The sequence below is a fragment of the Populus alba genome, chromosome 5, assembly GCF_005239225.2.
Source record: "Populus alba chromosome 5, ASM523922v2, whole genome shotgun sequence".
NCBI classification, from domain to species: Eukaryota; Viridiplantae; Streptophyta; class Magnoliopsida; order Malpighiales; family Salicaceae; genus Populus; species Populus alba.
Genome location: NC_133288.1, coordinates 19,773,736 through 19,796,746, shown reverse-complemented (window position 1 = coordinate 19,796,746; position 23,011 = coordinate 19,773,736). Strand labels below are relative to the sequence as shown.

At 34.4% G+C, this 23,011-nt stretch overlaps 3 protein-coding genes across 4 annotated transcripts; 2 read left to right on the top strand and 1 right to left on the bottom strand.

Moving 5' to 3' along the window:
- The first annotated feature begins 6,284 nt into the window (after positions 1 to 6,284).
- On the top strand, positions 6,285 to 12,550 carry LOC118061697 (ARM REPEAT PROTEIN INTERACTING WITH ABF2). Its single transcript, XM_035075230.2, has 19 exons — positions 6,285 to 6,705; positions 6,834 to 6,991; positions 7,343 to 7,515; positions 7,607 to 7,727; positions 7,812 to 7,886; positions 7,976 to 8,070; positions 8,183 to 8,258; positions 8,365 to 8,472; positions 9,005 to 9,133; positions 9,244 to 9,312; positions 9,485 to 9,544; positions 9,696 to 9,819; positions 9,923 to 10,062; positions 10,432 to 10,495; positions 10,619 to 10,698; positions 11,042 to 11,106; positions 11,187 to 11,304; positions 11,403 to 11,527; positions 11,886 to 12,550. The coding sequence occupies exons 1-19, from the start codon at positions 6,474 to 6,476 to the stop codon at positions 11,962 to 11,964; spliced, it is 2,091 nt and encodes a 696-aa protein (XP_034931121.1). The 5' UTR covers positions 6,285 to 6,473; the 3' UTR covers positions 11,965 to 12,550.
- A 1,071-nt stretch (positions 12,551 to 13,621) lies between these two features.
- On the top strand, positions 13,622 to 18,102 carry LOC118061698 (DAR GTPase 3, chloroplastic). Of its 2 annotated transcripts, XR_012169918.1 has the most exons (10): positions 13,622 to 13,819; positions 13,907 to 14,041; positions 14,146 to 14,262; positions 14,625 to 14,768; positions 14,852 to 14,938; positions 15,487 to 15,602; positions 16,107 to 16,288; positions 16,400 to 16,457; positions 16,765 to 16,961; positions 17,454 to 18,102. XR_012169918.1 is itself a non-coding variant. In XM_035075231.2 (9 exons), exons 1-9 carry the CDS (start codon positions 13,679 to 13,681, stop codon positions 16,886 to 16,888), a joined length of 1,104 nt encoding a protein of 367 aa, XP_034931122.1. In that variant the 5' UTR covers positions 13,622 to 13,678; the 3' UTR covers positions 16,889 to 17,410. The 2 variants fall into 2 exon arrangements, 1 of the variants encoding a protein (XP_034931122.1); XM_035075231.2 differs by lacking the exon at positions 17,454 to 18,102 and having other exon boundaries at positions 16,765 to 17,410.
- Positions 17,765 to 20,133, bottom strand: LOC118061699 (cyclin-P3-1). The gene is made up of 3 exons (XM_035075232.2): positions 19,648 to 20,133; positions 18,449 to 18,861; positions 17,765 to 18,163 (listed from the first exon to the last, which is right to left on the bottom strand). Exons 2-3 carry the CDS (start codon positions 18,847 to 18,849, stop codon positions 17,905 to 17,907), a joined length of 660 nt encoding a protein of 219 aa, XP_034931123.1. The 5' UTR covers positions 18,850 to 18,861; positions 19,648 to 20,133; the 3' UTR covers positions 17,765 to 17,904.
- Between the last annotated feature and the right edge of the window lie 2,878 nt (positions 20,134 to 23,011).

Here is a 23,011-nt window from a genome sequence, read left to right as displayed (position 1 = left end):
CATATTTGTCTGTCCTTTGTTAGGGTTATAATTAGTTACTACCATTAACACAGCAAGAAGCCCAGCGGTCTAGGAGATACAGTACTAAACATGTTAATCTGCCCATCGGATCTTGATACTGATGACGGGCAGGGAAGGTCGAAGCTTTTCCGGAAGAATAAGGTTTGGCGCTGAATACCATGCTTGAATCATTCGTTAACTATGCTTTCCAAAGCTAATTGCATGTTAGACATTTGGCATACATGCGGCTGGCCAACCGTGTTTCAAAAAAGCATGCAAACTCTCTGTGGTGTGCAAGTTCATATCCATATATACAGACATAACAAAATAAACTAAAAGGAAAAGGGAATGTCCACAGTCACATAGCTATCCATTCACGTGCATCGTGGACTACTGGACTGTAATAATAAAAGTATAATTTTGTATCTCATGACATGAAAATTTAGCTTGGTCGAGGAGGATAGTAGATAGTTTTTCTTATTTTTTTGAAACGTAATTGCAGCATCTAGACATTGTTTTTTTTCATACAGGGTGGAAATACAAACATGCGGCATAGTCAAGGCCAAGTCTTTCTATATGTAGATAGATAGATATTGATCTCAGTTAAATTTGTGTACAACCATTAGATTCTTGTCATTTTTACAGGGTATTGATGAATTGATTAAGCATGTTAGATGATAAACACCACCAGGCATCACAAAAACCACCTGCTCTGTTCACTGAGCTATTCCCGCCACCACACGTTTACTGCCTCTAATCTACCTCGCGTATAGGATCTGATTAATTATTAATTTTTCAAGTACACGCGATGAAAATAGTTTGGCAGTTCACGCAGGGTAGATTTTGTTTGATTTTGATTATGCTCTCGGTATGGGTTGAGTCAGGACATGGATATTTAATTTTTGGCTACCTGCAGGAAACATACTGGAGTCTTTCCTGATGGCACTTGGGATACCAGCAACACGTAGCGCAACAGTACAATTTCACGTGGCTACTTCCACAGCCAGGTGAGAGGTGTCCTAGCTCTGCATCCATGGATGTAAATTAAGTAAGGGAAATTAATAGAGGCGTAGGAGCCCGTGAATTTTTGGTAGAGCTGTGTGTGGGGGAAGATCAGATATTCCCTTTTTATTATTCAGACTTTCAGAGACAAAAACCTGGCCATTATGAGATTTGATTGACTTTGTTGTCATTTAATTGTATGAGAGAGTGAAGACGACAACACTTAAAGCACTTAAAAATGGCTGCAAATGCGCCGGTAGAGGAATCTGAGGTCATGTCTGCAGCAAACACCAAGGAACCTTCTTTGGCCTTCTTTTTTTTATTTTGTGTCCTTTAAGCTTTATCATCACGATTCACAGCCGACACAGCACAGTTACAACTTGGGAGCACGGGCACGGAACAGCCTGATCCCTCTTGTACCATAGCACGATCTGTTTAGCATTTCCGGATTATTATGGTTTGGGCTTAGGTTTGGGCCATTTCCATGTGGGGCATTTCTAAGATTATGGGTTGTTTTTTTGTTTTGGGGTCCACTTAGATCTTTACGGCCCAACTGCTTAGCCCTTCTCATTAGCACGCCGAAGATGGTGCCTCGATTGGGATCAGACACGTCCGATTGAAAATTTAGCATTAACTAGTCTTGGCTTGCAGGTTTGAGTAAAAAAAATGAATGTAAAAATAATATATAAGTGGCGGGGGATTTTTTTGATATTGTGATTAAATTTCATTTAGTGGGTTAGATTTAAAAACTCTCGCACTTAATTTTTTACCTGGTTTGAATTTCAAATTCAATTGTGTAGGTTGATTTAACATAACCAAGTTTAAGAATAAAAACAAATAACCATAAAATAAAAATATTCTAGGCTGGAGGGTCCAAATGTCATTTAAACAATTAATAAAATTGTGGTTTAACTTGAAATATGATATTAATATCAAGATTATGATATATTATATGGACCCGGGTCAACTTGAAATAACTCACAAAACTCGCGACCCAAGGTATGGACTGCATTAAATTTAATGATATTTTTTAATTATAAGATAATAAACTATGAATAACATATCATAATCGACCAAATACTTAAGGATGAAATTGAGGAAAAAAACAATTCAAATGATGAAACTTTTTTATAGAAAAAAAGGGGAAAAAATATATGTGTAGACTTGGATGGCTTGGCGCATTGAGGCCCATAAGAAAAGCACAAGTGCTTGGGCATAAGGCTGGCCCATAAGCCATTTTTTTCCTTTTTAAGTGCAAACACCCCTTTGTTTTTTTTTTAATAAAAAATAGATAACTTTGTCACGTGTACTAGGCTGCAGACCTGGATTCTAACCATCATTATAATGTTAAAAAAAATAGGGAGATGGATTTATAACCTAATAACAGCATAAAACTCTAAGATCACCTAAAAAAATCAATAAAATGAAATTGTATATAAACAGATCTTAATCTTCATTTTTAAAGAATTTTTAAAAGAAAAAAATCACTATCAAACTCATTTTTATCGAATCAAAACCATTGATATAAAAATTAATAAGTTTCTTTGTTGAAAAGTGGTTTGACATACTATTATATCTCTCTTTGTTGTTTTTTTAGGTGAACCCCCCCTCACAGAACAAAGTACTTAAAATAAATAAAATAAATTATTAGAAAAAATAAACAAAATATAATTTTTTTTTTTTTTTGTGTGGTTTACATTTTAATATTTTTGCTTTTAAAAATCCATTGACTTTACTTTTCTCTACCCACCCACTACACTACTTGCACTCTCAGATGTCAGTTCTCGCATATTTAAATTTTGAGCAGTGTAAAGTAAAACTAGGCAATGTCGAATCAAACCACTTATTCATGTTTTTTTTTTTCCTTTTCTTTTGTTCCATGTAGCAATTAGTAGACCAGCTCACCTCTGACAAGCTATGAAAAAAAATTCCAGGTCATGGACAAATTGCCTTTTATTTACTTTCCCTAGCTAAATGCTTGTTCTTCACGTCATCATCAATCACTAAAAAGTTGATAGCACATCTTTAAAAAATAAAATTAACGGTTGCATACCCAACCAGACCAACCAGCAGGCCCAACCAGGCCTAGTTTGCAGCGTGTTTGGTTTACCAGTCAAACCCAATTAAGTCTGGGTTGATAGCTAGCCCAATGAAAAGAGAGAGGGAGGGAGGGGGGTAGGAGTGAAATAAAGGAGAGGATTGGGCCTTTTAACCGTAACCGAACATCTCTCCATTTTTTTTCTTCTCTCTCCTTTATTTTTCCACACACTTTAATAATTTACATACAAAAATAATAATAGCATGCATACAAGTTCCAATACAACTATTCTCACGTTACCCCTCTTTTATTGGACAACAACACAACTAACCGAACAAGTTGTTTTTTATAGCCAGTTATAATTAATATTTTATTTTTTAGAATCAACTATTTGTTTTGCAAGTTTAACATCTTGACACTTTAATAAATGACGCCTTTTCTAATAGTACAATGTTAAAAATAGACACAAACAAAAAACTAATTGGATTAAGTACAGAAAAAAAAAGTAATGAATTATTAGAAAGCGTTGTGATTTGTAAGCAAAAAAGTGTTGAACAGCAGAAAAAAAGCTATAATTTTACTCGGGACATGAAAACTTGAAAGCATGCAAGGCATCTCAAACATATTTCTATACAATTTAATATATTTAATTCAAGGGTTGATTTTTTTTATATAAAAAAAGATGGGTTTAAATGGCAAAACATTTAGGTTTGCTTGGCTAGCAAGAGAATAAAGTCATACACGTAAGGTTACCAAGTCAGGTTAGCATAACTAGACTCTTTTTGTTTAAAACGGGTCAACATGCGGATGAAATGTTATCTACCCCTTAACTTTTTTTAAATAAAACCAAAGCAGAAGATGTGTTGTCCGAGTCTTCAGATTTTGGCCACTAGCAAAGTGGTTGAATAAGCGAGCAATGCATTTTGAACCCAATTCAAACCATTTTAACCACTCATAGAATGTTAATAAGTTATTTTATGAACCTAAAAAACCCTGAAATTATACCTAAAAACCAAAACCTAGTTGAAAAAAAATATTTATCAACTCCGGTCCATTTTTTCCGATAGAAATTGAAGGCAAAAAAACCTACAATGAAGCTCCTCTCATTGAATAGAGTCCATTAAGACCGGAACAAGTATTTTGGTTGTTGAAAATTGAACAACTCAAGAGACTTTCTCTCTCACATGTAACACCCGGGGACATCAATGTAAAGAAAAATGAACTCACATGATTGAAAAACTATACGAACGAGAAAGAAAGGTGGCCAAAATCCAGAGTCAAAAAATAAAAAATACACTAAAAGGGATATTTTTTTTTTTTTAGAAAAAAGAGGCTAGATTGTTTTTCCATGTTTAAATTCAAGTCCTTTTGAATTTTATTTTAATCAATCCAATATTAAAATATTTTATTGATATCACGAGTAGCACGTACTAACCTGATTGAACCAAACTCCAAGCCATAACTCAAAACAAGTAAATGCTAGAGGATCCAATTAAAACAATAAAAAAAATCATGTGATTGAAAGAAAAGAAAACAAGGGTGAAAAAAAAATTCATTTTTTTCTTCTCGTAAAACGTTTTATATGTGAAGTATTTTCTAATACCCCACTCAAGAAATATTTTTTGGTATAATATTTTACATATAAAAGACTTTTCAACATAGGAGAAGGTGGTGGCGAGGCAGTTATAGTGGTGGTGAAAATAAAGATGATAATGGTGAATGAGGAAGTGATGACAGTAAAATAAAGGTAGTGATTGAAATAATTGGATAATATTACATACGAATTATTATTTATAAAATATTATATTGAAACTTCACGGGTTGAAAAATATTTTTCAATAAATAGACAAGATCAAAAAAAAAAACCAAATAACGAGTCCATAAACTGAAACAATAAAACACCAAGCAAGCTTATTTTTTTCCCAATCAATTAAAATTTTTGCTCTCGTAGGACAATTGGTCTTTTGCCATTCTAACAAGTTCAATAAAAGTGCTTGGAAGATGGCACATGTTATAAAATCATTATGAAAATAACATAATTTGCATTTTGAACAAAACTGTTATTGAGAACATTGGCTATTTCAAAATCCATGTTTCATTCAGAATAATTAATATATACAAAAGTCAACCTAAAATTTCATGAAAATCTAATGACCGTATATGAGATTTAAGATCAATGAACAATGAAAGAAATATAGGTGCAAAATTATATGGCGAAGAGAGAGGATGGGGAAAAAAATAACCAGGCCATCAGGGACACCAAACTCCATCTTCGACGCATGTGGTATTGTTAGAAAAACTCGAAGGAAACGATTATAACATGTTTGGAAGACACTAGATGAGGTTATAATTTGATAAGAGATTTTGTTTGAGGTTAATTAAGAATTAACTAAGACCTTATTTTGTGATATTTTAAAGTGTAATTAGAATTATCTCATTAAGATATTTTGAACAATATCGAGTGTGTTGAAAACGGAGTCTCAATATCTTAGGTGACTCATTACCCCTCTTCTTGCCCTTATCTCTTCTACAACATCAATTTGTCTCATTTATTTTTCTTAGCCATTGAATCTTGAATGATATTTCTTGACAATTAAAATCTTTATCAAATTAAGAGTTAACTGATTAATTAGTTTGCATAAAATATGCATTTTGATTCTGACTAAACAAATACGATTAAAAATAGCTGTGTTTACAGAAATTAATATTTAAAAATATAATTATATTTATATTAAACTATTTTCTAAATCCTTTTAGAATTGATATCATTATTCCAAAACTTTTACCAATCTATATCTTAAAAAAAAATATTCGTAGACATCGGGTCAATAAACACCCCCATTTAATGCTTCCTAGCTGGCGCCCTTAGCTCTACCCAGTCACAATCCTGTCCAAGTAATAAAAGGCAGTACAATAATTATTGTAAGCAATATTTTTTTTCCCCTGCAACGCAATTGTTTTTGGTCGGTGAGGGGGAACGAAATGTTAAGAGTGAAAGTTCATGCTTCAAATAGAAGCGAGGCCCATCAATGCAGAGCCCAAGGATCCCACAGTAGCTACCAGTAACCAGCCTAGCCCATAGCATCCTAGTCCTAGCCACCACTAACCAGCCTAGCAGTCCCAGGCAGGCATCGTTTGCTTTTGTTCTCTCCAGTAAAAGAAGACAACTCCCGCGGCAAAACCTAAATTTCAAATTTTTTGAACTAAAAGGCGGGAACAGCAATATTACACTTGTCGACTTACAAAGGAAAACGGAAAGATTTCGCGGGTCCTGTCTTCATTACACCTCACCGAATAACTAAACAGAATTATATTTTTATTTTATTTAATCCATCCCCATTTCCCCATTCCTTTCTTCGCCTCAACAAAGAATCATAGAAACCTAACAAGCACGCCTTTCTTTTCATCCCCAAACCACCATCCATTTCTCTCCATGGATCGCCCGACAAGGAAGAGCTTGAAGCGAAAATTAGAGCAGGATTTCGAACACGAAAATCAAAGCCGCCACAAGATTCCCGCCACCGACGGCTTTGAGACTCACCAAAAACTTACGTCCAGTATTCAATCGCTAGTTGATATCCTCAATTCCACCTTCTCTTCTCTCGAAGCCGATCGCGCCGCCGCCAAGCGCGCCACTAACGCCCTCTCTCAAATTGCCAAGAACGGTACCTTGTTAATTTTTTTGGATTTTTTTATAAAATAATTGTTCAATATAGTGAATTATTCTTATTCTTATCATTATCATTTTCTTTTTCCAAATTTAATGTGAAACTATTGGGTGCGTTTTATGTAGAGGAAGCAGTGGATACGATAGTGAATTGTGGTGCGGTACCTGCGTTGGTGTTGCACCTTCAAACACCACCACCTCTGAGAGGAGAAAATGGCCCAAAACTGCATGAACATGAAGTGGAGAAAGGAAGTGCTTACGCTCTTGGACTTCTTGCAGTAAAAGTAAAGTTAATTTGATTGTTTTACCGCTAGATGTTTTCTTATTCTCATTGTAGTGCCGCATGATTATTTCAAAGGTTTCTTTAGCTTGCTGTTTATTTTTTACGCATTAATCAGGCAATCAGGTAGCGGAACACACAATGGTGAATAAAACAAATAAATTTGCAATAAATAGAATACAATAATAAAATTTATTGTAATTAGCAAATCATATTTTCTTTTACAATGTATATCATTAACTTTATTCTGCTTGAACATGATTACAGATACAGACTTTCTGTTTACCACATGAAAATGTTACCCTTTCCTTATTTTGTTCCTGATTTTATGATTCCCTTATCTGCCGTTCATCAGCCAGAGCATCAACAACTAATAGTAGATGCTGGAGCTCTGACGCACCTCGTGGAATTGTTAAAGAGACATAAGAGTGCTGATAACTCACGAGCAGTCAATGGTGTTGTTAAGAGAGCAGCTGATGCAATCACTAACCTCGCCCATGAGAATAGTGGCATTAAAACACGTGTCAGGTTTGCTTATATGGACAGCTCTCTTTTTTTCCTGGGTATGGTTTCAATTGTTACTATATATATTTTATGGCATCTTTGATTATGTATTCAGGATTGAAGGTGCGATTCCCTTTCTTGTTGAATTGCTTGAGCATGCTGATAATAAGGTACAGAGAGCAGCTGCAGGTGCCTTGCGGACCCTTGCGTTTAAAAATGACGAGAACAAAAATCTGGTAGAGGGGATTCTTTTTTTCTTCATCCACTAATATTAATTCGTGGTATAGGTTCTATTATTGACTTGAAGAGTAAATCTGCAGATTGTAGAATGTAATGCCTTACCCACTCTTGTAATAATGCTTCGATCAGAGGATACTGCTATACATTACGAAGCGGTTAATTCTCAACTCAACTTTTTAGCTGTATTTGCGTTCTGATTGTAGAGTTTTATGTACTAACTGACCGTGCAAGGGCTCGTTGTCAGGTTGGTGTGATCGGAAACCTAGTTCACTCTTCCCCACACATAAAGAAAGCAGTTCTTCTTGCTGGTGCTTTACAACCTGTAATTGGATTGCTAAGGTATTGCTGACCTGGACAATGTTGCCTGTTCTTGCTCAGTCACTCTTTTCATAATATAATTGTCTGCTGCAAGGTCCTCACGGATATCCCTCTTAATTTATATATGGTGCAGTTCTTCCTGTTCAGAAAGCCAAAGAGAAGCAGCTTTGTTACTGGGTCAATTTGCAGCTGCTGATTCTGATTGCAAGGTAGACTGAATACCATTCCTGTTTCAAGGCCTAAAGGATTTGACCTTACGTGTGCATCTATGTGTTTGATACTCATTTCAAGTTAACTAGAACAAGGTTCATGCAGGTGCACATTGTTCAGAGAGGAGCTGTGAAGCCATTGATTGATATGCTTGAGTCCTCAGATGTGCAGCTCAAAGAAATGTCAGCCTTTGCACTTGGGAGGTTGGCACAGGTTATTGTTTGATCCTATCGTGGAGTCATGCTATATTTAAAAACATACATATACCTCTTGTTGTCTGTTGAGCATGCTGCGTGTGCATGTGTGCTTGTAGTATAGACTGCACAAAAAGCAGCTCTAAGCATCAAATCAGCGAAGGGACTCATTATTTTGGCAGACATTTCTGTTTTATTTTATCAAGAAACGGACTTCTTCACTCTTTTTGACACATCCTCTTCCTGTTTTTGACTACTTGCTTCTATCCTGAAACAGGCTTTGTGCAAACCATACCACACAAACAGGAAATTTTGGTTTAGAATTTGATCCTCAATGCATCTCTGTAGTCCCTAGGTAAAGAAAAGGAAATCTATAAGTAAAAATAATGACCCCCTAATCAACTGTAAGACAAAGTTTTGTCTCCATGGAATGGTAACTGCTTGTGTATGATTAAATATTATAAACAATGCAGTATGATTTGCAAGGGTTATTTACTTTCTGGGCTTTCTAAAAACATCTTCTCAGTTACCTTATTTCCTCTTAATCTCAGGAAACGCACAACCAAGCAGGCATTGCCCATAACGGTGGTATCGTCCCATTACTTAGGCTCCTTGATTCGAAAAGTGGACCACTCCAACATAATGCTGCATTTACCCTATATGGTCTTGTTGATAATGAGGTATGATTAAGTTTTTCTCTTCATTGCTTAAAGAATAGCCTGGTACTGCTAGTCCCTACGTCCTTATCCAAAATTGGAATGTACTGAAACTTACTTGGATTCTCCCGTAGGATAACGTTGCAGATCTTATCAAGGTCGGGGGTTTCCAGAAACTCCAAGATGGAGAATTCATTGTACAAGTATGTTTCATAGTGTTATATCTGATTTTCCTTGGCTGTTTTTTTTTGTGCTAAAAACTTGAATAACCTCTCACACTGATGGAGCTGGTAGATTATTACTTCCTTCCCAATCTTATTCAGTTTATTGCAGTACTCTTTCCAGCTCTTATTGTTATAATCTGATACTTTGCAGCAAACAAAGGATTGTGTTGCGAAAACAATGAAAAGGCTAGAGGAGAAGATTCATGGACGAGTAAGTTCTCATATATGTAAATGATATTTTTCATCACTGTTTTCCTATGTTAGTTCTTAAAATTGTCTTTCTTGCCCGATATGTTAGCTTAGAAAGAAGTTCCGAGTACAATTTGTTATCAGCAGTGCCATGATTGTGGTTTTCTGAACAGGTATTGAACCATCTCTTATATTTGATGCGGGTTTCAGAAAGGAATGTTCAGAGACGAATTGCTTTGGCTCTTGCTCATCTTTGTACTCCTAATGACCGAAAAGTAATTTTTCTTCATAAAAATGGTACAACTTTTCGATCCGCCAAATTGTATGGTCTTTCTATATGTAATGGTTATATTTATACGGGACAAGTTTCTCATGGTTTGTTTCTAAATGCGTCCTACAGGGTTAGATTTGCTGTTGGGGCTTCTCGAGTCTGGAAGCTTGAAGCAGCAACGTGAGGGCTCAGTGGCCTTGTACAAGTTGGCTACCAAAGCCACACTAGTCTCTCCTGTGGATTCAGCTCCTCTGTCTCCTACCCCACTGGTGAAACTCCTTTTCATGTTGATTTCTTTCTACATGTATAGATTCCTCTAGCATGTTTGTAAGGTTTGACCAGCAGGATGTACATCTACAGCAACAGATTGTGTGGTCGACCTCTAATTATTCATCATTTTATAGATTGTTGGTTCTGACTTGCAATTCCATTTCATTGAGAGCTTTGGTCCATGCCACTTTCTGTTTTTATTTTAATCCCATTATTTCAAAAACATTTTTAATCTCTTCGTGAGCAATTGTTAAATTTTTATAATTCAGTTTGACAGTTATTAGCCTGTTCTTTGAGTACATTGTTAAGCCCATATTTTGAGGTTATAAACAACAGCAGCAAAATAATGTTCTTATTATTTTCCTTAGGTGTATTTGGGTGAGCAATACGTTAACAATCCTACATTGTCTGATGTTACATTCTTAGTTGAAGGTACCGACTTTTGCAACAAGTTTATGTTTGATAAAATGTCTTTTTATGTAATGATAAATTATGGTTTGCATGTTTATGGATTTTTGCTAACATTAATATTGAGTGTAATTTTGCTGTTATCAGGCAAACGGTTCTATGCTCATCGAATTTGTCTGCTTGCTTCTTCGGATGCTTTCCGTGCGATGTTTGACGGGGGTTATAGAGTGAGAATTGACTTTTTTAAGAACTTTCTATTGGCTTTTAGTTACAAATAGCTTTGCTCCCCTCTATCATTTTGCCTTCTCCACTGATGCATGCACCATTCACCTTTACCCAACTGTCATGTTTTGTCTCTGAGAGTTCATAATTCATCAGATTTCTTCACATAAGTGTTTCTTGTTATTGATGAGCTGCTCAGGTTGTTAAGGACTATCATTAGACTGATTAAACTGATCTGTGCAATATTGTGCACTTTTGCATTCAGTTAATATATTCCAGTTGAAAAGAATTGTGGTAGGAGATGGTAAACGGATGTTTGATTTAATCACATTAAAACATGACACGCAGGAAAGGAATGCTAAAGATGTGGAGATCCCAAATATTAGATGGGATGTTTTTGAATTGATGATGAGGTGTGAATTCTAAGCTTTCTTTCTTAGATGTTAAAGCAAATGTTCTTTAGAATTCTGATAGCTTCCTCGTGCACTTCTAGGTTCATATATACAGGATCAGTGGAAGTCAATATAAATATTGCTCAGGATCTGCTTAGAGCTGCTGACCAGTATCTTTTGGATGGCCTAAAGCGTCTCTGTGAATGTACCATTGCACAGGTAACTGATTTACTATGTTAATGGTTGCTATGAGCAAACACTATTAACACATGATAGCTTGAGAGGTGGTCTGACGAATTCTTATTGTCTCACAATAGGATATTTCTGTGGAAAACGTTTCTCTCATGTACGAGTTGTCCGAGGGCTTCAATGCTATGTCATTAAGGGAAGCATGCATTCTGTTCATACTGGAACAATTCGACAAGTTATGTACCAAGCCATGGTATGTTATCTTCTCAATGCACATATCTTTCCCAGAATTGGTTATGAGTTTCTAGTATTTGGGAATTTGCATGGTGTTAATCAGACTGAGGTCTTGGGTTTTTTTAATTGGATCGGGCAAGCAAATGGAGAGCAATTGTGAAAAGCATTCTTAAGAACAAAAGGCTCTGATTTGGAATTCACACCTCTTTAAAATGCGTATTTTGACATCTGAAGTGGTGTCTTGAGTATCTTTTCAACATATATTTCAAACATATCCCGGTTAAGTTATAAATGAGTTTCAAAGTTTCTTCTTTTCCTACAAATAAGGCCATCTTTTTCGAAAGGTTAATGGGCAGGTTCGATTGTGAAACATGCAGGTCATCTAGTTTGATCCAACGCATTATGCCTGAGATACGCAATTACTTTGAGAAAGCACTAAGCAAGCCTACCAACTAACCCCATTATGATGGAAGGCAACGAGTGTACATAAATCTTCAAATTGTCGAGCTAATGTGGGGAAAGTTGGCTATTGTCTTCTTTGCATAAGCAGTCAGTGAAGTCCCATGTTCTTGCAAATCCCACCCCTTCGTTCTCTTACTTTTCCTTTGATCATTCATTCATCTTGAAATAATCGGTGGTTTGGGTCACTTCGCAACACGTAGATCTTCTGTCAGCCTAATTTGGTAGTAAAGCAGGCGTCTATGTAGCAGGATGCTAATGGATGTGCCCACACATAGCAATTGTATCTGTAGGCGTAGTAATGTCTCTTTTATCGGTAGCATTTTTTTGCCTTGAAAGGTCTTTTTTTCAGTTTTCTGTTTACATTTTGAATGGTAACTTGTTCGTGTGGATTTTCTATCACTGAACAATAAATGACCAAGAAATTTGTGTAGAATTGTTTTAAAACAAACAAAAAAAGAGGTTATTGTCATGCATTGATGATGAAACCAATGGAATGATAGGACACTACTACATGTTATTAAAATCACACAAAATCATCAAATTAATATCGTGGAAAAGCACTCTGATCAAATTAATAGTTTCTTAAGTATTATTGTAGTTTCTGTAGTTGTAGTTTTAAGAAATAGATTTAATTATGATTTTAAAAAAATACATGTTTGTTATCAACTTTTGTGAGATAGATTTTTATATGTAAAAAATAAATTATTTTAGTTTTTATAAGTTAAGGTTTAAAATGCAATTACATATAGAATCTAGTGTAAATAATAGAAACTATTTTACTAAATAAATAGGTTTTTTTGCTATAGTTTAATAAAAATTAAAGCTACTACAATGATTGTTTTCCCTTGTTTCAATTCAAGTCCTTTGAATTTTATTTCAAATGTATAATTGAATTTAATTGTATTATTTGGAATACTTATAGAATTAAATTTACAATCTTTACTACTTTACTTTTAATTAATAATTTTTTTTATTAATGTGAAAAAAAATTATTTTATGAGAAATCATGCGGTTATCACAACATGTAATATTAACGTGAATGGTTTAGAAAGCATTGGAAAAAAATGATTACACTGATGAAAATACCTTGCAGTTCATGGTTTCTAGTTTTAATATTTTCTCTCAATTTATGCAACTTCTATCTTTTTTTTTTTCAAGCGTGTTTTGAAGTGTAATTATAATTATTTTTTACTTGAAAATATATTAAAATAATTTTTTTTATTTTAAAAAAATTATTTTTAAAAATACATTTAAAATATAAAAATAAACAGGTATATTTATATCTTTTCAATTAATTTTATCAACAATTATAATGAATATTAGTTTTCAACCGAAATGGAAATCAAAAAAGTTTTGGATTGTTACTCAATCATGCTTATAAGTGTGTTCGGTGATGCTGAAGTATTTTTTAAAAAAATTAATTTTTTAATTTTAAATTATTTTTTAAATATTTTTAAATAAATAAAACTCTAAAAAACAAAACCTAACACACCGCTGCTGTGCTTAAGATTGTACCATGCTCGTTAACGCGGCCCATTATCTGTTGGAATTAAGATTGTGGACCAGTCAAGTTAAAAAAGAAAGCCCAGTCCAATCCACAATAACTCGCCTCGAGGAAAGAAAGTAGAGGAGGATAAAAAAAGAAAGGACAAGATAAGAAACAAACAGAGGTTCATTTTATTAGTAGCAGAAGACAAGCGAGGCAGGCATGGGTGTAGAGGTCCTGGGACTATGGTTACCTAATCCAGCAGTCCGGTTCATCAGGCCGCCATTTCTTCACTTATCACCTCCAACTAGAGCATCACTTGTTACACCAGCTTCTCTCTCTTCTCCACCCCCCACCATCCAGGCAACAATCTCTTAATTCATCTTCCCGTCTTTTCCTTTTCTATTTAAAGTTTTCCTTTCTTTTTATTAATTAAAAGACTCGGAGCAGATTGTTGGTGGAAAAAGTACTCCAAGTTGGCAAGGAAGTGGAAATGATGTTTGTGGAGGAGGAGGAGAAGAGACCGACTGGTACGATTTTGAAACTGATCTTTATCATTGGACCAAACCACTGCGTCCTGTTCAGGTACAGGTTTTTTTTTTTTTCAATTTTAGCCATGGAGTATTGTGTTAATTAAGTGCTTAGTCTTTTTAAGAGAAAAGAAAAATGAATGCTGGAAATGGGGGCAGTGGTATCCAGGTCATATTGCGAAAACGGAAAAGGAACTTAAAGAGCAACTCAAGTTGATGGATGTTGTCATTGAAGTTCGAGATGCCAGAATTCCCTTGTCTACTACCCATCCACAGGTTAGGCTAACCACTTACAAGCCATTGCTGTAATACAAAACGAAGTTTTAAGTCTGCTTGTGTCATTTGTTTGTTGGGTTTATCGTGTTTTTCTTCAAGTATGATGTTTTTGTTTTGTTTGGTCCAATTGAAAGTAATTGTGCCAGATGGTTTTTGAGATTTTGGTCCTTGTGATACATGAAGTAATATTTTTATACATGTATATATATCATCACTGAAGATAGTTTTATTCAATTCCCTTCCTTGCTTTTGATGTTTCTCAACGATCCAGTACGCTGATGCTTTAGGACTGTGTAGTTCTTGGCTCTGAATTTTCTTTCTTCCCTTTTCCTTTCCTTTTTTTCATTTGTGTGTGTGGGTAGATGGACGTGTGGCTTGGAAATAGGAAAAGGATTTTGGTCTTGAATAGAGAAGATATGATATCTAAGGCAGACCGGAATGCCTGGGCTACTTATTTTGCAAGACAAGGAATAAAAGTAGTCTTTTCCAATGGCCAACTTGGAATGGTATGTATAAGCTAGAAATTCTCGTTCAGCTTCTTTAGCCTTAACATTTTGTCATAGAGTAATTTTTTATGTGGGAAATACAGGGTACTATGAAGCTGAGCAGGTTTGCAAAGTCATTAGCAGCAAGTGTAAATGTCAAACGCAGAGAAAAAGGACTCCTTCCTCGTCCCGTGGGTTTCCTAGCTCAGTCAAGCCAGTACCAATCTTTTGTTCTTAAATTTGCTGCTAAGTTCACGTGCTTGTTACATGAATTGGGCCCCTTGCCAGCTTTAGTTTGAAATTTCAGTCTCATTGTTGTTCTTTTCACTTGAATTAGAAAAATGCTGTTAGGCCCATGTCATATAATGCATGACCATTATAGATGTCATGAAATTATTTTAACTATATCATTAAAACTACTATCCGAAAAGGAACATGCCATTCGACCACCTTCTTTTTGATTATTTGATTTCCAAAGCAAATCTTGACAAATATAGTTGAAATGTCATAGTAAGGATTTGTTTTCATCCCAGGGTTGTATTATAGATTATTTGCGGATGCTCTCAAGAGGAATAGATCATAGTCAGTGTAAAAAACAATATTTTTTGGGAGACATTGATCCTTTATTACCATTGTTGTCAGTCATAGCTATCTTCTTAGTATCCATGAAACCTAATTTTCTGAAGCCTGGCAAAAGAATATCATTAACTTTGATGAAATTTATTTCACTATTGTACAGGTTCGAGCTGGAATAGTTGGGTACCCAAATGTTGGGAAGTCATCCTTGATCAACCGTTTACTGAAGCGTCGAATGTGTCCAGCAGCTCCCAGACCTGGAGTTACAAGAGAGTTAAGGTATGCATTTATTTATTTTGCTTAAATATCGTGAAGGATGTTAAATTATAAATAAAAGGTATTTAAAATGGAACCATCAAAAGCATAAGTTTTAACCTGGAGTTATAAACAAGTTTAAGTATGTGACTACATATTCATTTAATTTGCATCAGTATTGTGGAAAATGTGAAATAGAAGCAAACATAAACTAAAACGGCAGGCTCAAGGGAAAGTCTAAACTTACAAGTCCTGAATCAGATGCAGTCCTTGAGGAATTTACAGATCTCTAATGTACTGAGAATCTTGTAGACGTATTAGTGTTTGGAAAATTAGAACCTCAGCATCCTTAATGACAACAGATTTAGCATTGCAAGGTTTGAAGATTTTATAAATCTAACAGAAAAGAGACATTCAAGCTTATAATTTACCTGCTCTTTTGGGTGTGATATGAAAAAGAAATAATGGCTATAGTTATATGTTTGACATGTTATGTTGTCTTTGTGTTTCTTCCTTGCTCCTTGGAAGATGGGTTCGATTCGGAAATGACCTTGAGCTGCTAGACTCTCCTGGAATAATCCCAATGCGGATCAGTGACCAATCAGCTGCTATAAAGCTTGCTATTTGTGATGATATTGGAGAGAGATCCTATGATGTCACTGATGTTGCTGCAATTCTTGTCCAAATTCTGACAAAGCTCCCAACAGTGGGTATGATTGCATTGTTCACAGTCCCAGCTTCCTGCTTGCTATAAACGCCTACAAAAAGAAAGAAAAGGAAAGAAACGATGGCTTCTAATACCATCTTTTGTTGCCTGTCAGGTGCAAAAGCTCTTAATAACCGCTACAAGATGGATGCTGATGACTTCTGTGGTAAAATGTATGTCCTACACGGCCCATCCTTTTCTATATTTGCAGTATGACCTAAGTGCGCAGCTAAGAGACTCGAAGGGCCTAAAAAGCTCAGTTAGGAAACTTAAATTACCAGACCTTTTTATTGCGTACTTACTGAAAAAAGCAAATAACCCGTAACCCCACAAACCAATTGCAATTTGGGCAGATGAAACTCTACTCATATCCCATAAACAGTGCAGTTTTTTATTTGCTGGTTGCCAAGGCAAGTAGCCGGACATTCCTTTGCATAAATATTCCTGATCGGTTTTGTTGCTGTAAATTTTTTAATGCAGATTTGTCCAGAAGCTTTCAGTTCACTTGTTCAATGGGGACACCCATCAAGCAGCTTTTCGCATCTTGTCTGATTTTCGAAAAGGGAAGTTTGGTTGGGCGGCACTGGAGAGGCCTCCCAGGTGATGATGATGGTAGCTTTGTTTTGAATGTCCTCTAATACTTCAGTCTGTGGCTAATGCCTCGAGAGTGCCAAAAGGTAGCTTGAGCAGCACTCGGATATTGTGGAAATTGATCTTGACTTTTGAGTGAAGGGATAACTAGAGATTTACTGTAAATCTCTCATGCCGAAATCAAATAGCACAACTAAGAATATTTGGCAGAGATAAAAAAAAAAACTGGAGTTGTATAGAAAAGGAAAATCTCCAGCCTTGTGTTGTAATCTACTTGGTTATATCTAATTCTTGACAATTGTTGTCTGCAGACAACGTACTATTTAAACCGTTTGCAGCATTAGGTTGTGAATCAAAATTAAAATCTAGCAAGTGCTTATAAATTGCACCCTGATTGAAAGGCTTGCCAAGCAGCTAAACTTGGCAATAGCATGTTGTAGTAATTTCTAGTTTTTTGGGATTTCAATCTAAAAGAGCCATTTTATTGTACATTACACATGGCAGTTAATACAAACGCATGTTTCTGTTTGTTGTATTTCTAGCTGTTCTTCGTTGCTTATTTGCCTTTTCTGGTTCAGAAATCGAGGGACTGCAGCGTGAACTTTGAATGATGTGATGACACAGTGCTCGAAATTTTCTTTGAGACAGGCTGGCTGACATGCTGCTCTGGGTTGCTGCTTGAGGGTGCACAGCAGTCTTGAAGCTCCTGTGCAAGCTTTGTGGACAAAACTCCTTATTACTGGGAAAAAAAAGTTGTTTAATATGCACAGGGGAACTTTTGCAGGCAAATGCCTACAAGCTGTTGAGGAACAAACACTATGGAAACAAAAAGATATCATAAATCCCAATATTGAGACTATGGGACAGCTTTCACGAGGTAATGACAATCTGAAAACGAGCAAGCAAGAATGCTGTCTCTCTAATAATCAATTAAGTACCCACACCGAAATTCAATATCCAGAATTTCCGACTTGATTGTATTCAGACAAGAGTGAGATTACAATGATACATCAAGATGATCTGGCATCTTCATCTTGCAATCGTGGAAGAACAAGCAGTTGAATCATCTTTGCTTGACCAATTTTCTTTAATTCTACATGCTTGGATTGGGCGTTCAATCTGAAGCCCACCGGCAGATTCTTTTTCCAGCTCATAACAGTGTTTTCCAAATGTGTTGACATTTACTTGAAGTCTGAAATCTATACCAAACAAAAACTTCACCTCCAACCTGTTCAATTCTTCTGTGCTTACTCCTCCAACTTTGGCATAGTAGGCATTGTTAAAGAATCTGCAAAAGCAAAGGGAGCATTAGGTTTAAGAACCCAAAGCAACAAAAGATGCAAATCGAGCCCCTTTCCCATGTAACGAATATTTTCCTTGTTGACTAACAGGTTTGCCATCAGACTACCTTACAAATGGTAGCAGATAATCGACATCATTCTAAACACCACAGAAATTTCGTATATACAGTACCCGACTAGAAAGTCATGCGTACTTATTATAACTTGGCAGGATGTACACAGCCTGTTGGAATCTAATCTAACAAAAATAAATTTAGGGAATTGGGACTTACGCATCATCTACAAACTTTGCTGCTATCATTACACTTGTAATCAGGAGACGGTGAACATTAAGGGCAGTTAAATGAATATCTGTTTGCTGGAGAAATCTATCCATATAAATGTGTGCAACAACAAAGCAAGACGGGCTGCAGGCAGAGTACTTGAAGATTCGATCAACATAGTTCCGGATACTTACAGTAGGTGGTCTTAAGCCATGAAATATGGTAACAACATCTTTGATCTGCGTTGTCTCCAGTAGCATTTCATTTTTTTGAACAGATCTATCAAGAAGAGAAGAAAGAAGCATTAAAACCCTAGGAGACCTGAAAACTCCTTTTCTTAATTCCTCAAGTCCCAAGGTTCGGTAGATATCCGAGTCCATGCTTCCACTATCAGGTGAAAGAGTTTCCATGTCTGAAATGAACTGCATTGAATTAAGACCCATAAGTTCATTATCATTGAAATTACCAGATGCATCAAACTTAAAAGTCTTTCAATTTACTTTTTGAAGAAGCAGGTACAGAAGAACAAAGGGAAAGGGAAGGAAAATAAGATAAGTGAAGGAATTCATAATCATTTGATTGTCATGTAAAGTAAAGACAACAACTCTTGAGCTTTCAGGATTTCTAGTAGAGAAACCAATTAATCCCTTGCATCCCATGTGTGCATTTCCCCTCAATTCTTCTCCTGGCGACCAAACACCTAATTATAGATCATTACCATCTCTCCTTTGTACTCCTCTCAATCAGAGGCAAGCAACCTATATTCAGTCCAGAAATCTGCTTACTACGATACTAAAATATTTTGGAATTGCAAGTATAAAACATAGCAAAATGATTTTCTAACATTTAGAAAATCCCAATTTTTACACAAGTTGAGACCATAATTAATGGTTGGGTGCAAGCCAGATCAATACTTCATGAACCAAGTCCAGATCTCAGGGCCACCCAGTACACCTTTTTCCCAAGATATGGAAAATGAACACTGTTTTTGGCGGTAAAGGAAAAAACTTTATGCCTGATACCTTGATTTAAGTACTTAATCAGAAAGAACCGTTACAATTAATTAACAGACAAAGTTAAGCACTGTGTGTGTAGTCGAATAAAGCAACAGAGAAGAAAAAAAATACACATATTCATCAAATGCCCAAATCAGAAAACAAGAAAAAAAATCAAAGCTGAAAGAGAAGAGAAAGAAATCAAATAGAAACCTTGTAGAATTCTTGAGGAGATGTTTCTCTGTAGAACTACAGAAGCCTGGAGGACGAAGAAGATACACTGAACACAGAAGAGAGAAAGAGATAGAGAGATTACTGTGAATCTTGTTTCATCAAGTTTGGCCATCCTCTCCCTTTCTCTCCGCCATCTCTCCCTCTCCTTAACCAGGGAAAAAGATAGCTTTGTTATTGTATTTGTTTAATATATTTAGAGTATTATTTACAAGTACGTGGGGCTCGCTCTTTTCTCTCTCTTCACATGGAAAGGAGACAAGAAGCTCTTTCTCTCTCTTTCTCTGTGTAAAAACAATATATGCTGTGCTGTAATATTGAATGGAAGTGAGTCGCCATTGTTAAGGTGGCAGGTGGGTAAAGGTTTGCCAGGGGAAAGAAAAGCCCTTCTTGGATTCTCTGCCCTTCTACTCTGGTTTAAGGCAGGGGGGCCAGCCGTTTTTCACTAGATTTCGTTTACAAGTATATCAGACATCCCTCTCTTTACCTTTATTTATTTATTTATTGTGTTAAAAAAAGCACTTTGTATTTTCTTGAAAGATTAGTGCTTATCAAGATTTATTATCTTTTATTAGCTAATTATTTTATGCTGTTAAAAAAATATTGATTATCAATCTAAGAAGTCAGTGGATATGGATTGCTGTCTGTGGAGAGAAAAAAGATTTAAATGTGGAAGACTATCCATTGAGAATCTACGTTCTAAATTTTGTGGAATACAGTTCACTTTCCACTTATTTTGAGAATTCACACACACACACACCGAGAAATGGTGATTGTTTTTAAAATAATACTATTTTTTTTTTTGTTTTTTATGTTATGTGATAAATGGGTTTACTTCCAATTTTATTGGAATATAAGAAAACAAATCATGAAAGCTTTTCATAAGTACAAAAGCCTCCCGAGGCTCGAAAAATAACACCATTGATAGGAGTGGAATTAAAAAAAAAATAACAATTGAGAGAAGATGGACGCTTAAATTTAAATTTTTATAGCATTCAATTAGTGTAGATTATAAAGTCATCTACTTAAAGTGTTAAACAGGTCACGTTGAATGTTCAAATCTTTAGTAAAAAAATGATTTGAAATTCAAATAGTTTTTTTTTTTAATATTATGTCTTACCACAGTAATTAACTTAAATAATTTTGTATTTAGATAATATTTGGTTTCCTGATATTAAAAAAATAAAAATAATAGAGATAAAAATATATTTAGTTGAAAAGATAAAGATAAAAATATAAAATAAATTTGTTATGAGATAATTTTTAAGTGGATTTATATATCTTCAAAACAGGAAGTGCAAAAAAACATGTTTCAAGAGATAAATTTATTACTTCTAAAACATCATTGTATAAAATTTTATATTTTAAAATCATCCAACTAAAACATACAATAATAAAAAATTATAATTATAGTTTAAAAATCCAACTCAAAAATTGATTCAGAATAAAAATAGTATCATAAGTCAAGAAGGTTAATTTAGATTAATCCAGGTCAGCGTAAAAAACAAAGTGATCATTAACATATTTTTAAAACTCAATTAGGGGATTTATTCGGGACAAGGCACAGGTTACGTGTCTTTTTGATAATCTATCCTGGTTAACGCAATGATCAAAATAGTTATTATAATGATTTTAAAATCAAATTTAGGGGTCAACCAAATGCAAGGCCAGGGTCACATGCGAGGATGGTCAACCTGAGTTGACTCGAGTTAATGCATGAATAAAAATAACTATTATCATAGTTTTAAAATCCATTTTAAGAGTCGATTTGGGATAAGACCTGGGTCACAGATTGAAAGGATGAACCTGGGTTAACCTAGTTTTTTTAAATAACCAAGCTTGGTGATCAATCCAGAACAAGGCTTTGGTTATAAGTCGAGAAGATCAATTTGAATTTACCTAATATTTTTAAAAACCTTATTCGAGGGTTAATCCGGGACAAGACCCGAGTCGCAAGTCGGTTTGATTATTGACCTGGTTAACACAAGGATAAAAATGATTATTATTATTGTCTTAAAACCTAACTTAAGGGTCGACTTAAGGCAAGTCTCAGGAGGTTATAGGTCAAAAGACCCAATTTTTTTTTAAAAAAATCAAAGCAATCTTGTTTTTATATTTATAAAAAAAAACAAATCAATAGATTTTTTACAAGTGTGTTTCTCGAGTTTATTTGGGTTTTTGATTGAGTTTTGTCTGGTCAATCTTTTTTTTATTTTTTTTAAGCCCGAACTAGTCGAGGTGTCGAGTCAACTCACTAAGCCAATATGAGTTATTATAATATTATTAATTTAAACACTCAATATAAACTAAAATAAATAATTAATAATATTTTTTAAATAAATAAGTTTGACAACAATACATATTAAAGATAAAATATATTTTTTTATATGATATATATTATAACAAAATAAAATATAGAGACAATTATTTATACCACTATTAAATACAATTCTATTTTTATATTTTTTTTATATTTTACTTCTTTTATCCCTACTGTTTTTGTATTTAAACTATTTTTTACAAACTTGTCCTTTTAACCAACACCAAGCACCATATTTTTTTTTTTAAAAAAAAGGAGGTAAGCACGGGAGATGATAACGAGGGTTTATTTGTCAACTCCTCGTATCTTATACGTGCGAATACTCTTGCCTCTTGGGTTTCTTTTCTTTTGTAAATGAAAGGTTGTTTGTTATTTTATTAAATCACGACGAAATATTATAATGACATGGCAGTCATTATCTAGCGCGGGTCTTTGTTTTTTAGTATAAAAAAAACACTCAAAAGAAAAAGATTCTTCTAATAATATAATTAAATATGGCCAAGTAAATACATTTTAAAAATCCATAGCTAAACTGTTTACCTACTCGGGTTTTTAATTACATCATATTAAAATTTACTCAATTAAAATTGATTAATTTTATAGATTTAAATGTAATATTAATAACCACTAAAAATAATACTTGATTTAAAAAAAAATTAAGATAATAATTTTATTTTAAAAAAAATATCAAGAAAATGATAAATTATATCGATTTTAGCCTCACACGACTAGAATTATAGATTTTATTGGGTTTAATAATTTTGTTATGTTTTTTTTATTTAATTATACTATAAAAATAAATACTCATAAAATTGAATATCAACCTAAAAAGTAAAAATAGACACTTATTTAAGATAGTAACAATTCCGTGGAAAGTAAATAGAAATAAATCTTACAATTTATTTCCCAACCAATCAAATATTAAATTACAAAATAAAAAAATAAATTAAAAACAATTAAAAGATAGAAAAAAACATATCCAGTTGGTGGGTAAACTCGACAAACTCGTGAATCGGGTAATACAGG

Excerpts from the sequence above, each read along its gene's own strand:
- LOC118061698 (XM_035075231.2), top strand. The coding sequence starts at position 13,679 with ATGGGTGTAGAGGTCCTGGGACTATGGTTACCTAATCCAGCAGTCCGG. Across the intron at positions 16,289-16,399 it reads GACAAAGCTCCCAACAGTGG|GTGCAAAAGCTCTTAATAAC; the intron begins GTATGATTGCAT and ends GTTGCCTGTCAG. Across the intron at positions 16,458-16,764 it reads GATGACTTCTGTGGTAAAAT|ATTTGTCCAGAAGCTTTCAG; the intron begins GTATGTCCTACA and ends TTTTTAATGCAG.
- LOC118061699 (XM_035075232.2), bottom strand. The coding sequence starts at position 18,849 with ATGGAAACTCTTTCACCTGATAGTGGAAGCATGGACTCGGATATCTAC. Across the intron at positions 18,164-18,448 it reads GCAAAGTTTGTAGATGATGC|ATTCTTTAACAATGCCTACT; the intron begins GTAAGTCCCAAT and ends TTGCTTTTGCAG.
- LOC118061697 (XM_035075230.2), top strand. The coding sequence starts at position 6,474 with ATGGATCGCCCGACAAGGAAGAGCTTGAAGCGAAAATTAGAGCAGGAT. Across the intron at positions 6,992-7,342 it reads TTGGACTTCTTGCAGTAAAA|CCAGAGCATCAACAACTAAT; the intron begins GTAAAGTTAATT and ends GCCGTTCATCAG. Across the intron at positions 7,728-7,811 it reads ATGACGAGAACAAAAATCTG|ATTGTAGAATGTAATGCCTT; the intron begins GTAGAGGGGATT and ends GTAAATCTGCAG.